This window comes from Vespula pensylvanica, chromosome 19 (genome assembly GCF_014466175.1).
Source record: "Vespula pensylvanica isolate Volc-1 chromosome 19, ASM1446617v1, whole genome shotgun sequence".
Taxonomy (NCBI): domain Eukaryota; kingdom Metazoa; phylum Arthropoda; class Insecta; order Hymenoptera; family Vespidae; genus Vespula; species Vespula pensylvanica.
The window spans coordinates 2,797,353-2,812,352 of record NC_057703.1 but is presented as its reverse complement, the minus strand read 5'-3'; the positions used below and the strand labels follow the sequence as shown (position 1 = coordinate 2,812,352).

Genomic DNA, 15,000 nt, shown 5'->3' with positions numbered 1-15,000 from the left:
ATAATTTCATATTACAGAATATACATTTAATCAAATGTATTCATAGATATTTACCGTAGTTACGTTCACGTCCTTGATGTAGTCCCTGTACGTGCCAGCAATCATTTTGACGATGTTCTCGTCGCCGTGTTTCGCGGCCCAATGCAAAGCCGTCTGCAACAAAGATAATGAGGGAAAAGGATTAGAATCATGGTAGGTCCAAGCTAGAGATAAATGCGAGCTTGGGAGAGAACGATGATTATTCAAAACGAAGAAAGTGTAGGAGAGATAGAAGGAGAAGGTTTAAGAGGGTTGAGGAGGTTAAGGAAGATGGCGATGATGATGGTAGCAATGGTGGTGGTTGGTGATGGTGACGGTGATGGTGGTAACGATGACGACGATGATGGTGAACGGTGTTGTTGGTAGAAGTAGGTGGTGAATGTGTATTCAGGAATAAATTTTTTTTTTTTTTATTTTTTGTTTTTTAAGAAGAAACTTCGAGAACTCGAAAGTCGAGCGTCGGTGGCCCAGCGTGTAGACAAGACGCGAGCAGCTGTAGCGTATTTTCAGAAAGGGACATGAGACACGTTGAAATATTTGCGAATTAACCACGTCTAGCATCCCGACGGACCGGGATGAATGGCGACGTCGTACGGCACTCCGAGAGAAGGAAGATACACTTTGAGAGTAGTCGATTACAGTGTTAAATAAGACAGAGGAATGAGAAGGAGTTGGGTTAGGATAGGGGGAGGAGGGAAGGGGGTAAAGGAGGAAGGAACGAGCGAAGTGGAAGGGTGGGATGGTGGGGTGGAACTAAAAAGAGAGAGAGAGAGAGAGAGAGAGAGAGAGAGGTGGTTGAAAAGGTATAGTGGAAGAGGAGAAAGAAGAAAAAGTAAAAAAAAAGGAATAGAAAAAAAAGAATAAAAAAGAAAAAATAACCGTGGATTCTCGAACAAGCCAGAAGTCGTATTTGGCCGTGCTCAAATTACTCTCTTAATTCGAGTGACTTCCATTGAAAGATCTCTCCAGTTGAAAAGACGTATAGGTATGTAAATTCTTGGCATGATTCCGAACGAAGATTAAGATATATATATATATATATATATATATATATATATATATTTTTTTTTAATTTTTTTTTAATGAAAAAAAGAAGGGAAAGGAAGTAGAGAAGGAGAGAGAGAGAGAGAGAGAAAGGATTAGAAAGGTATAGAGGAAAGAAGAAAAAAGAAAAGTGATAATAAAATATAATAAAATGAATATAATAAAATGAAAATAACTCGAGTGGATCCTCGAACGAGCCAGAAGTTGAATTTGGCCGTGCTCAAATTACTCTCTTAATTCGAGTGACTCCATTGAGAGATATCTCTAGTTGGAAAGACGTGTATTGGTACGTAAATTCTTGGCACGATTCCGGACAAAGATTAAGAAGATATATATGTATATATATATATATACATATATATATATATACATATATATATATATATATATATGAATAAAATTATTTTTTTCTTATTGCAACGATCAATTCTCTTGCTCATTATTTCCATATTACAACGCGAATAAAATTATTTCAAAGATCGATTTCTTTCGCGTTTTCTTTCCTTTTAAAATACATTTTATGTATTCTCAAATATATTTTCAATACATTGATACATACATATATTTTTATACATTTAAAATACACTTTTATATACATTTGAAAAAATATATACAATAGAATCTACGTCACACGTTGGAACAGATTCGTAAAGGATGGGCTGAGAACAGCATAGGACTCGAAAAAGTCTCCAATAAAATATAACATTACCATCTAAACAAAAGCAACAAAACTAGTAGAGAAAGCCAAAGAAAGAAGAAGAAAAAAGAAAGAAAGAAAGAAAGAAAGAAAGAAAGAAAGAGAGTAAAAGCAAACAAACGGAAAGAAAAAGAGAAGAAAAAAGAAGAAGAAGAAAAAAGAAAACCTCCTAAAAAAAGGGAAAAAAAAGAAAAATAAAAAGAAAAAGAAATGTTAATCAAGATATATATTCCTCCTCTCGTTTACACGAAGGAGGAGGAGGAGGAGGAGGAGGAGGAGGAGTAGGAGTTGAAGGGGTTGGATAGGGATGGAAAAAGAGTACGACGAGAAAGAGGTCCACGTTACATCGTGACGTGAAAATGATATCACGGTTGGAATGAAGGTAACGAAGAAACGTAACGCGTAATACGGAAAGACGAGAGAAAGAGGATAACCATACGTCGTGGTTGAATCCACGGAGACATGCGTTTTAATTTTCGCAAAGTCGGCAAACCGCTCGCGCTAACGTCGCCGACGCGGACGACGAGGGAGAACGCGAGCAGCAACGTCCAAGGCTAGATTAAAACGAGTGTCCTGTCTCTCTCTCTCTCTGTCTCTCTTTCTCTCTTTTTCTATTTCTCTCTTTCTCTCTTTTTCTCTTCAGATTCATGCGGGGGCGTCATAGAAAGCAAGCGTATGGACGAGGGTCCGACGGCGGTAACGTGTGCGGACTGCGCATGCTCGCGAATACTATACGTTGTGGACCCTCTGCAACGATGGAGACAACCTGCAGGCAAGCTCATTAGCGCTGGAAAAACTCATCCTAACGAGGCTACGTACCTAATGACGAGAATCTCGCGCGCGAGCTCTTTCTCTCTCTCTCTCTCTCTCTCTCTCTCTCTCTCTTTTTCTTTTTCTTTCTTTCTCCCTTTTTCTTTTTTTTCTACTTCACTTACATACTCACTTTCACGTACGTATATACGTGTTTGCACGTTTTCACCAGTATATCGTCCAGTATAATTCATGTTTGTGAGCTTAATCCACTCCTCAATTCTATCTTTCTCTTTCTCTCTCTGTCTCTCTTCTTTCTCTTTTCATTTCGAAAATTTCAAGAGATACATCATGGAACAATGCATCGTAATTTCTTTTTCTTTTTCTTTATTTTCATGACACTGATTATTAAGTTAATTAATGGTTTATTAGTAAACGATTAGTTGATACATTTCAAATTAAATCTACTTTGTTTTGTTTATTAATTAATTATTTCATTCGTATGAATCAATCAATACATTTTAAATCAATTTCATTTTTGTTTTATTTATTAAGTAATATCATCGCCATTACCACCCCTCAATTATGCTTCCGCACTCATCGTCGTACTCATCGAATTGTCGTTGCTTTCTATGTACGATTTTGGTCCTCTATTCATCGTTAACGGTTTATGTACGTTTGTGTGTGTATATATATATATATATATATATATATATATATGTATATATATACATATGTATATCTCTACTGTAAATTAACGAGCGATGGAGGATTGGTAGAATATATGGTAGATGTAGCGATACGAGATATTAGAGCCACGTGGCCGACTAATATTATATCGACTTCGACGAACGGGACATTTCCCTTTCCGAAGTACGAGACTACAACTGGTTAGAATTGATTTGACGTTAATATATTCGAATATTTATGTGAGTGTGTCAGTGAGTAAGTGAATGAATGTATGTGTGTGTGTATCGAATCAACAAAAATTTGAGTTAAAGTTATTTCTTTTAAAATTATTGCTTTCTTTAAAATTATTATAATTCTTTTAATATTTTGTATTTATATGTATATATATATATATATATAACGGACGTTGTTTTTTCGATTGCAGTTAATATGATTTTAAGATTGAGATTATAGAATAGGATGTGTCATATTAACATATGAAATTTCATTAACGTTAATTTTGTATTATTGAATAGTAAGAATATTAAATAATTCTAAACTATTTTCATTTTATTTCATTCAAATTATCAACATTTTAGATTTAATGTTTATTATATAATGTTTAGATTAAATATTGTGAATTAATGAAATAGAAGAAAATAAATTTATTTGAAGAGATACGGAAAATTTGAAGAGATACGGAACAATGCACCGTAATTGTTTTCTTTTTCTTTATTTTCATAACACTAATTATTAAGTTAATTAATGGTTCATTAGTAAACAATTAGTTGATACATTTCAAAGTAAATCAACTTTGTTTTATTTATGAATTAATTATTTCACTTGTATGAATCAATCAATACGTTTTAAATCAATTTAATTTTTGTTGTATTTATTAATTAATCGTTTCATTATATCGATAATTAACTACAATCCAAATTAAAACAATTTCGTTGCATTTATTAATTAATTGTATCATTGTATCAATTAATTACTACATTCTTAATTATATTCTATTTCACTTTATTTGCCAATTAATTGTCTCATTGTATTAATAATCAATATATACATAATTAATTAATAAATACATTTTTAAATTCATTCTAATTTCTTCGAACTTGTCTCCACTAAAATATCTCTGTTACATATACTTCGACGAATTCGACGAGAACGATACTATATCGAAAATGAAAGATAGATCAGATGTAAAAAATAGAACGAAAGAGAAAGAGAGAGAAATAGAGAAAGAGAGAAAGAGAGAAAGAAATCAAACGACGCATAGTACAATCTCAAGGTAACAACTCGAATGCATCAAAGCCTCACCCGCGAGTCTTAACGAGTACACAACCGTGTCGTCGTTGCGAGTACACTAATTACAGCCGATTAAGAAAGACGGTGGTCTCAGCAACGTCCAAACGACTATTTCTCTCTCTTTCTCTCTCTCTCTCTTTCACCCTCCCTCACCCATTCTATCTTTCTCTTTCTCTCAGTGAGCAGTATGATGGTGGAACATACAACACCGGAAACGCAGACTAAGAAATAGGAAAAAATTCATGGACGACGAGAACAGGGACGTCGAGGGTAATCGGATTAATGCGAAGTTACTTCGAAAGACGCGAGGATCTCATGGAGGGTTACATGAAATGAATTTCTTTTTTTTTTCTTTCTTTCTTTCTATTTTTTTTCCTCCCTGTTGGTCCTGGCAACGTACCGGAGCATCGTCAACGTTTACGTCGAGCACGTATGTAAGTATACATACGTAAATATATACAGCTATGTATATGTATTGTATATATATATAAATATATATATAGATATGCATATATATATATATATATATATATATATATATATAGCTAGGTACGTAGGGGTCGTACGCTCGAGAGCTGCCGTCTACTTGCAGCCTGCTAACGAAGTTTTATGAAGCGCGATAGCGCCATACCTACGGCATGCCGCGGACTTTGGCGCTCCTTAATTTGTGAATCCTGTGCGTAGTGTCGGCACGGTTCTGCCGCAAAAGAATGGTATGTCGGCCGACAACGTGATATATCTTCGCTCCTGCGTTCTGGACCCGAAGATCCTCTTCGGTGGACTCCGCGTGTGCGAAGGATATCTTTTCTTGGCTACACGGTAGCATTCTCCTAATTCTTATTATTTCCTTTTTCTTCTTCCTCTATTCTTGGATAAAGAATACAAAAAAAAAAAAAAATAAATAAATAAAGAGAATAAAACCGACGGCCCGAGCACGCGCGCGAAAGAGAAAGAGAGAGTGGTACGTGAGAAAATCTATGAAAAATCTTTCAAAGTTCCCTCTAGCGAGATATTCGAATTCCATTCGAACGGTAACGCATGGAATTCAAGCTCGTAATTCCATCCCTAGCTTGAAAATATCCATTTGAAATATTTCATGAATAGCTCGAGAGATTTCAATTAGCTCCTTTCTCTTCGATTCGATCAATAATAAACACGAGCATTGAATAGTTTAATGGAATCTAAACGATCGAACTAAAACTCGGTAGAATAATGTAAACAGAGAATAATATATATATCTATTGTTTACTAAGAAGGAGGATGAGAAACTAATACAGTCTTATAGAAGATAACAGTGTGCTTTTAGCTTCCGATTATTCCGCACAGTTGCCGTTCGTTCGAATACAGAGACCCTCAAGAAGACTCTTATTTTCGTTCGGATTCCGCACCTCTCGTAAGACAACCTGTGTTAGGCGTACGCACACGAAACTATGTAGTCGCGGCTATATAGTTGTCTCTTCGTGGGTACTGATTAAGCCGGTCGGAGGAGCAACGGCCAGCAACAGTAACAGCAGCTAGCAGCCAGCAGCTAGCTAACAGCAGCCAAGCCAGCAGCCAGCAGCAAACCAGCAGCTACCGCGGGCTCTGATGTATGCGAGCGATACAGATATCTCCGGGAAGGAATTTGCGTTGAATTAGCGTATAATCGGCGGGCCGATCTGCTCATACGGAATCCCGCCGCCCCGCTTACACGTGTCCCGAGAGCTGTATTCTCTGCGCGAACACAATATTTAGTGGCCGTCGTCCACCGTCCTCCTTGGCGAACCTTCTTCTCTTGCTTTCTCTCTTGCTCTCTCTCTCTCTCTCTCTCTCTCTCTCTCTCTCTCTCTCTCTCTCTCGTTCTCTTTCTCTTTCCTTCTCTTTTTCTCAAGCAAGAAGACCTTCTTCTCTTTCCTTGAATCCCGTGGGACCTTCTTGCCGGTTGGTATGCAAGACGCAAACCCATGAACGTACACTTCGTCGGCCAAAATTTTTCCAACCGATCGCAGGTTCTTCTAACATGCCATATAAGTTTAATGATCGTTTTTGAAGTTTTAATATTGCTGCGTTTATTAGCAAATTTTAATACCGACTTTGTTCTCTCTTTTCTTCTTTCTTTTTCTTTTTTCGTGAATGAAATTGTTCTAGGTGATTCGTTCAAGCTACAATTGTTTTTTAATCTTCTCTTTACGAAAGTATTTTTAAAAATCGAATTTTTGTTTTTCTAACTCCTTCGGACTGTTTTTTTTTTTTTCTAACTTGTCATATAAGTTTAATGATCGTTTTTGTAGTTTTAATATTGGTACGTTTATTAGCAAATGTTAATACAGACTTTGTTCTTCCTTTTCTTTTTTTTTTTTTCGTGGATGAATTCAAAGTGTTACATGTACATTTGAATGTTTCAAATAAATGCAATTTTTGTGATTCTTGTTTGAATACAATTTATTTTATTTTAATAAGAAATCTTATTAAAATAAAATAAATGTTAAATAAAGTATGAAATATTTATGGCAATGTGTACTGTGACAAATATTTTCTAACAAAGAAGTTCTCTTTAAACTTCTTAACAAAAATATTAAAAAAAAATCGAATTCTTGTTTAACTTTCTTCTAACAAATCATATGAATTTAACAATCGTTTTTGGAGATTTAATATTCCTGTGTTAATAATGGATTTTAATAGAGAATTGTTTTCTTTGTGGATGAAATTGTTCAACACATTGTTACGTACACCTGGACGATCCAAAAAAAAAAAGACAATTTTTGATTCCTTTTTTTTTATAACTAATTTACTTTATTTTAATAAAAGGTCATATTAAATATTTTTTGGTTAGTCTATACTTTGAGAGATATTTTTTAACAAGAAAGTTAAAACGATCCTTTATCTTCTTAATAATTTTTCCAATAAAGATATTTTTAAAAAATTAAGATCTCTTTTTTTTAACTTTTTGGATATATATATATTACATTAATATATAATACGTTATTACATAATATATAATACATTAACTCAATATATTACACCTACTTATATATATATATATATATATATATAACTTCTTAATAAAAATGAATTGAACGAATAAATCTGTCACAAAAATAACTCTAAATTTAACTTATCGCAGTTTTATCTGGTTTGATATAATTTAATGATTTTTTTTTCAACTTCTCGTATTCCCTTTTCGTGAATAAGATTAATTAATAATTAAACTGAACGAATTAGACGCAACCCTGACGAAATCTTTTGAATCTTGTAAACTCCCTTTGTTAGAAAAATTATTTTAGAATATCGTAATTTTTTATAAAATATCACGACTTAATAATTATTTGTGAGCTTTCATATTTCTGTTAATACTACTTCGGATAAGATTTTCTTTTTCTTTCGTGCATAATATCTTAATTTAGATGAATTTAATAAATTAGTAATTTGGATTGAACTATGGAACGTACTTCTTGTTGTTAAAAATTCTTCAATTCTATTTTTTTTTTTTTTTAATTGTTTTCAGTATGTTTGTTATGAGACAAGAATTTTTTACGAGTTCATTTTTTGTTAAGTATTTTGTAAAATAAATTCGTCAGTATATATATATATAAATATCTTTTAATTTTATTATAATAAAATTATAAATACTGATCAATATATTAGATTATATTAATTAGTATATAATATAAACGATCAGTATAAAGAATTAAGTGTTAGTATAATAATTAACTGGATTTATTATAAATACTAACCATTTATTTAAAATACTGATTAAAGTTCCAAAAATATTAAAAAACATACTGAAAATATATTATTTAAAAAAATATTCATCTAACAAAAGTTTGATTATTTAGTTTTAAAAGTTTTAATCATTCATGTTACTGATTTATTGGATAGTAATAATTTTTTTTATCGATGAAATTATTCAAGTAAAATTTAACGAATTATTTGAATATAATCCTGACGTATAATCCAGACGTAATTTATTATAATTGTAATTTATTCTAACATGGCATGAATTAGCAATTTTTTTGCAACATTTTCGCATCCTCGTTTATTATTATTTTTCTCAAATAAAATCAATAAACGAAAACGAATTTAATAAATTAACGACTTAGATACAATTATAGGAACGTGCTTTACGTTGTAAAAATTGTATCAATTAATAGAACCTTTTTTTTTTCTTTGATTAATCGAACTAATTGGACTTGACGATCATTTATCGATAACTCTCATATCCTTCTTAATAGCAATATGAAAGCTTTTCTTTTTATAAATAAAATTAATTGACAGAGATGAAATTTATAGTTATATTATTATTTATAGTTATATATTATAGTTATATATTATTATTTATTATATTATAATAAATAACGAATTTAATAAATGATATAATAGAAAGAAAAACAATGTTTATATATTATATATGTTTTAATGTTTAATGTTTTATATATTATATATATATATGTTTATATATATATACATACTTAATACATTACATTAATTCAATATATTATATATTATATATACTTATATATCCGATATGTAATCGAAAGATCAATAAAGATAATCAACATAAATACATTAACTCAATATATTACACCTACTTATATATTCGATATCCAATCGAAAGATCAACGAAGATAATCAACAATAAACTTGGTGATATCTCATAAGCATCGCGTTTCGTACTCGTTGAAATCAACGAAGTCCCGGTATAAGATTCCCCAGTGTCTCCATAGATTCCCTTAACTCGTCGGGCCAATCTTATTCGCAGTAAAGATCGTAGACGGTTAAGGAAGAGGTCGGAGGTATACATATGTACATACATACACACACACACACACACACACACACACACACACACACACACCATACACACACACCATACACACACACCACATACACACACGTACATATTTATATACGTACATACGTAGAACAAGATCGTAGACAGTTAAGAAAGAGGTTGGATGTAGATATATTCATACATACATACATACATACATACATACATACACATACATACGTACGTACGTACATATATATATATATATATAAAAACACATAAATACAAATGTACACATATACGAGCAAGAGATCCACGATTTCTCGTGGTTATTCGCGGTGGGTCGTCTCGATCCCCGGCGTCGATTCGATCTCTCCAAACTCGATTCCGGGAAATTCACTGTGTGGGAGGAAAAGAAATACCAAAAAAAAAAAAAAAAAAAAAAAACAAGAAAGAAAAAAGAAAAAAAGAAAGGAAGAGGAAGAGGAAGAGGTGGGGGAGAAGGTGGAGAGAAGGAGGAAATGGAGATGGAGATGGAGGTAGAAGTGGAAGTCATCAGGCGCGTGTCTTCCGCGATGAGAGAGAGGGTTAAGAAGGATTCTAAGCTGATGTTGAATTGTAGAAGTGTAAGGATGATGTCTCAAGTCTCCGGTCACGTGTATTTCCAACTAGACGACGACGGCCGACGGGCGTCAAGATGTCAGATCTATCGGCGCGTGCTCGATGGCGCGTGTCTTTGCCTTTTGATCAAGAGACTCCATCTTTTCTCTGTCTATCTTTCTCTCTCTCTCTTTTTCTACATATATATATATATATATATATATATATATATATATCTATTTCTGTCTTTCTTTCTTTTTTTCTTTCTCTCTTTTGCTGTTTACCTGGCATGCATCGCGATCGTAAGACGTGACACGTAAACACGCATGTATATTGTACATACGTTGCCGTTGTGATAATCTTTATGCTTATGAAATTCTAATGATTCGCGTTTCCCGATAAATCAAAGATCTATTAGAAGAATGTTAAACTGTTTATAATGTAAGTGGTCGTTTAATTTCGAACGTAATACCAGGTATTACGTTCATTCCATAGGTATTAAATTATTCATATAAGTTTATATTTGTATGTGTTATGTATGTTTCTTCTTTTTCTTCTTTCTTAATTGATTTTTTTTTTGTTTTTTTGTTTTCTTATTTCTTTCTTTTCTCTCGTAAATATAAATTATTCATATAGGTTTTTATCTGTATGTATTATGTATTCTTCTTCTTCTTCTTGTTTTTTTTTTTGTTTTAATTGATTTCTTTTATTTCTTATTTTTCTTTTGTAAATGCGTTTGTATTATAAGTTTTTGTAGATATGGAAAGTTAATGTTTGTCGAGTTTACGAAGTTGTATTTTATACTGATTGAAGAAAAAAAAGAAGGTTAAAAATTTTTATAATTTTGTGTTATATAGATAGATAAATTCGATTGTAGAGTATGAATTAATAATAAAATGAATTATTTATATATTTCAATTAACCCATTATACACTTTAGTAATTGTTATATGTTTCAATAAAATATTTTAGAATATAATTAATTATTGATTAATTCAATAAAATACAATAGAGTATAAAATTGATCGTTTATAGATTTCGACAAAGAGAAAATTAGTGAGCATTATAAAAGAAATGTCATATCAACCATTTCGAAAGAAACCTAAAAAATTAAAGAGATTAATAAAAAATTATTACAAATAAAAAAGATTGTATAATCATTATAAAAAAAAAAGAAAAATATCAACATAAATTATATCAACCGTTTCGGTAGAAATCTAATATTAAAGATATTAATAAGAAAATTACTACAGATTAAAAAGAATATCTAATTATTATCTTATTATTATAAATTATTATAAAATTCTGCGATATCAAAGATTTTGATAAAAATTTAACATTAAAAAGATTGATAAGAAAATTATTGTTTATTATTAAAATTTATTTATTTCGAATTTGAAAAATTAAATCAACCCTTAATTAATTAATTAATTAATTAATTAATTAATAATCAACAATTTATTTTAAAAATCATTATATATATATATAAATAAAAAGAAATTGTCATTTCAATTAGCATAAATCCTCTTGTACAAAAATTCATAATAAAAACATTAATAAGATTAATAAAATTAATAAACTGAATAAATAATAAATTCAATAAAATTAATAAAGATTAATAAGCTTAATAAAAAGATTAATAAAGAAAATATTCAATAGCAGTGTTGAGTATCAAGAGTCACAAGTGTTCTATATCTCTTTTTAAGATCACAAATTTAAACGATAATTTCGTCTCGTAAACGAAACGACGAAGATTCAGAAACATGAAACGTGAAATCAAAACTTGCCGTTGTTAAAACTTTTCTATTTAAATTCTCACCATATAGATCTGACACGAACATGTATATATATATATATATATATATATATATATATATATATATATCCTTTTGATTCTCGAGCAAGCTAACAAGTAAAAACTAATTTCCATTGCCGTGTTTACTTGTACCGACTATACTATACGTGAATGTCGAGGTGCAGAACTAAGAGTCTAACTACTAAGAGTATCTTTTATTTCCTAGAATTGCGTCAAGAAGGTGTGTTGCCATGATATCTAAGAAAAAGATGAATATATACATAGCTAGAGATACACGTGGCATATAACAGAGAGTGAACTTTCGCGCCTCGCTTAAAGGATATATACAGGATGTAGGAGGTGTCATTAGCATAGCGTGAAAGAGCCGTGCTTTATGATTTATTCGTTACCTCTACCACTTTACTATCGTTTCATTCTTCCACCACCAGCTTCTTCTCTTTATTTTCCATTCGGCAATTTCATCTCCACGCCGAATAAGCACGATCTCTTATATCCCACGTGAAAACGATACTTGCATAAAAAAAAGAAAAGAAAAGAAAAAAAAAATAGAAAAAAGAAATCAAGAAAATAAGAAGAAAAGAAAAGAAAAGAAAAAAAAGAAATAGAAAAGACGTGGTTATAAGAGGATTAATCGGTTTATCTCTAATTAACTTTCTCTTTACGATCTTTACAAACATTTTTACATTCTATCCCTTTAATATCTTAAATCCCTAAGAAGAAGTATAGATTACGAAATCCATCGAGCACGAAAACGGAAACGAAAGAAGAAATCCGTGTATTTCGTAAAACTCGACTTGTCTCGATCTCTGTTGTACGCTTTTATTATTGTGGATTAAAGGTATTCTCATTTTTTCTTTTCTTTTTACTCTACTTTACTTTTTTTCCAGATCGCAAAGTGGCTGTTTTACGAGGCACTGCCGTGTCATTGCCATACGTACGGTATTTCTAACGAGGAGTAAAAATAGTCGGCACGCGTCTTGTAGTTCTAGCGATTCTGGACATTCAATTCAACATTGTTACGCCTCCCTAACTGACGTCGATAAAATACAGTGTGATCTTGTTGGGGGATCGCGATCGTACAATGTTATCATTCGGCCATCGAGCCTGCAATTTCGATCCGCACTCAGCAAAACGACGAGATAGAGAAGAAACTTACCGTCTAACAAATCGACGTCACTTCCTTTTACACGTATACACTTATATATAGTATACGCGTATAAATACATAGTAAGGTAAAACGTAAACTTACTTAGTTTTATATATATATATATATATACATATATATATACATAGACACACACACATATATATGTACATATACGTAGATGCAAACGTGCATATATATAAGGGAAATAATAAAAGACCTAGCTGTCGGATCGCGCAAACGAGCTGTAACCGAAATTCACTTTGTGAGATATCCGCGCAAACGAGCTGTGACTGCCGCCAAGATTTTTATCCCTCGGGACATCGCGAGAGAGTTCTCCTTCTCTATATATCTCATTCTCTCTCTCTCTTTCTCTTTCATTTAATACACCTGTAGATTCTTCAAAAGGATAAAACCCAAGAAAAGGCGATAGTTCCGAGCCCGTCTGTAGGATTGTGAAACGTACATGGTGGAACGTGACGCAACGATCTTTCCTATCTATCTAAGTAAATACATATGTATTTACGTAGTTACATAGATATATGTGTCTATGTATATACTATGTTATGTTCATAAACGTTATCGTTGAATTATACGGTATGCTCTTACCTTATAACCAATTAATTATACCTCATGACCACACCTTTCTAACCGATGAGAAATTAAAGGATATATATATATATGTGTGTGTGTGTGTGTGTGTGTATGTATATAAAAACTTAACTTTCGGTATCAACGACCTTACTTAACGATATTACTTATTTTCTATTTATCTAGTCATACCTCCTTGTTGTTAATCTCATAAGATTTCTGCCGATTAAATATATTAGATAGTCGATTCTTCTAGATAAGCGATATAACGAACCGTGTTTCCTGCGTGTATTACCAGCATAAAGATTTGTTAGCAATGCCATTATCGAGGTGCCTGCTGTATAACGAGGATTTTATACGATGATTGAACGAGTTTTTATGTTAATAAGAATTTTGATTAGAGATCTTAACGCGATCGTTGTATTGTTCACGATAATGGAGGTTACTTGAGTCGTTAACAAATTTTGAATCCTCTTTTCTTCTTCTTCTTCTTCTTCTTCTATTTTTATTTATCTATTTATTTATTTATTATTTTTACGATCGACAGGAATCGATTAAAAAGGGAAAATTTTTATTCCACGGGATATGTAATGCGAGAGTACAATTTATATTAAAAGAGAGAAATTTTGTTCGACGACATGATTGGAGTTATTAAGAAAGTTTGAATTTGGAATCATGATTGACGATTCGACGTTGATGAAAAAATTTTTTTCCATAGAACTATGAAACGAACGATAAGTGACTTAGAACGATTACGGATGTATGTATATAAATCAATGTGTCATTCTCATCGTCGCTTTTAACTATTACTATTTCGCAGGTGGCTTCGTCGAGCCGAAACGAAATAACAAGACATTGCCATCAGCCAGAATGTCCATTATCTTTGTAACACAAACGTTACTTCGGTTCGATGGATGTAACAACGACGTTTAACGATTTCGTTTAATCGTCCCTTAGGTTTCTTTTTCCGTTAGAAGTGAAAATCCGTGAGAGTATCGTCGTTTAGTACGTAGTTCTCAAGTACTTACGCTTTCCATGAGAATTTAGAATTTATCTGGCTAATTGACTAATTGTGTAAACGGTTAAATGATGCAATCCCGGCCTCACTGATTTCCTGAATTTCCTGAGTTTCCTGTGTTTCTCAGGAAAACGTTAATGTAAAGGAAAGAGAACTAATGTACATAACTGACTACCGTAAAACGATTTATCTACGATTCACTCTAACGGTTGAATTTCTCTTAAATTGATCGCATGACTTCTCGGTAGCTGAAAAATTCACGCGTCTTATGAGAATTCTTCTTCTTTTTTTTTTTTTTTCAATGGATCAGCACATTTCTATTTTCGTAAATCAATGCAAAGTAATGGTGACTTGTTAAAAAAGTTTTTGAAATATTTAGGATGAAATGTAACCTCGATTTAGAATATCTGAGCTGTGTTAGTAGTAATTTTGTTTTCACTTATTTAAAAAAGAATATTAGAAGACTTAAAAGAAACATAACTTATAGATTTTTCGTGGATTAACCCGAAGTAATGGCGACTTGTTAAAACAGTTTTTGAACTATTTAGGATAAAATGTAACCTCGAGTTAGA

The 15,000-nt window shown here is 31.8% G+C and overlaps 1 protein-coding gene across 5 annotated transcripts in view; it reads right to left on the bottom strand.

Annotated features, from left to right (window-relative positions):
• The window catches only part of LOC122635861 (ankyrin repeat domain-containing protein SOWAHC), a 230,070-nt gene that overhangs the window by 18,164 nt on the left and 196,906 nt on the right, over nucleotides 1-15,000 (bottom strand). For 4 of the 5 annotated variants that reach the window (XR_006328775.1, XM_043826534.1, XM_043826536.1 and 1 more), the window contains 2 exons: nucleotides 11,936-11,940; nucleotides 55-153 (listed from right to left, as the gene is read on the bottom strand). Coding sequence is in view for 4 of the 5 variants with exons in the window: in XM_043826534.1 (XP_043682469.1) it covers nucleotides 55-153; nucleotides 11,936-11,940 (104 nt within the window). In the remaining variant the exon portion in view is untranslated. The remainder of the gene's footprint in view (nucleotides 1-54; nucleotides 154-11,935; nucleotides 11,941-15,000) is intronic. The other variant, XM_043826535.1, reaches the window with a different exon arrangement.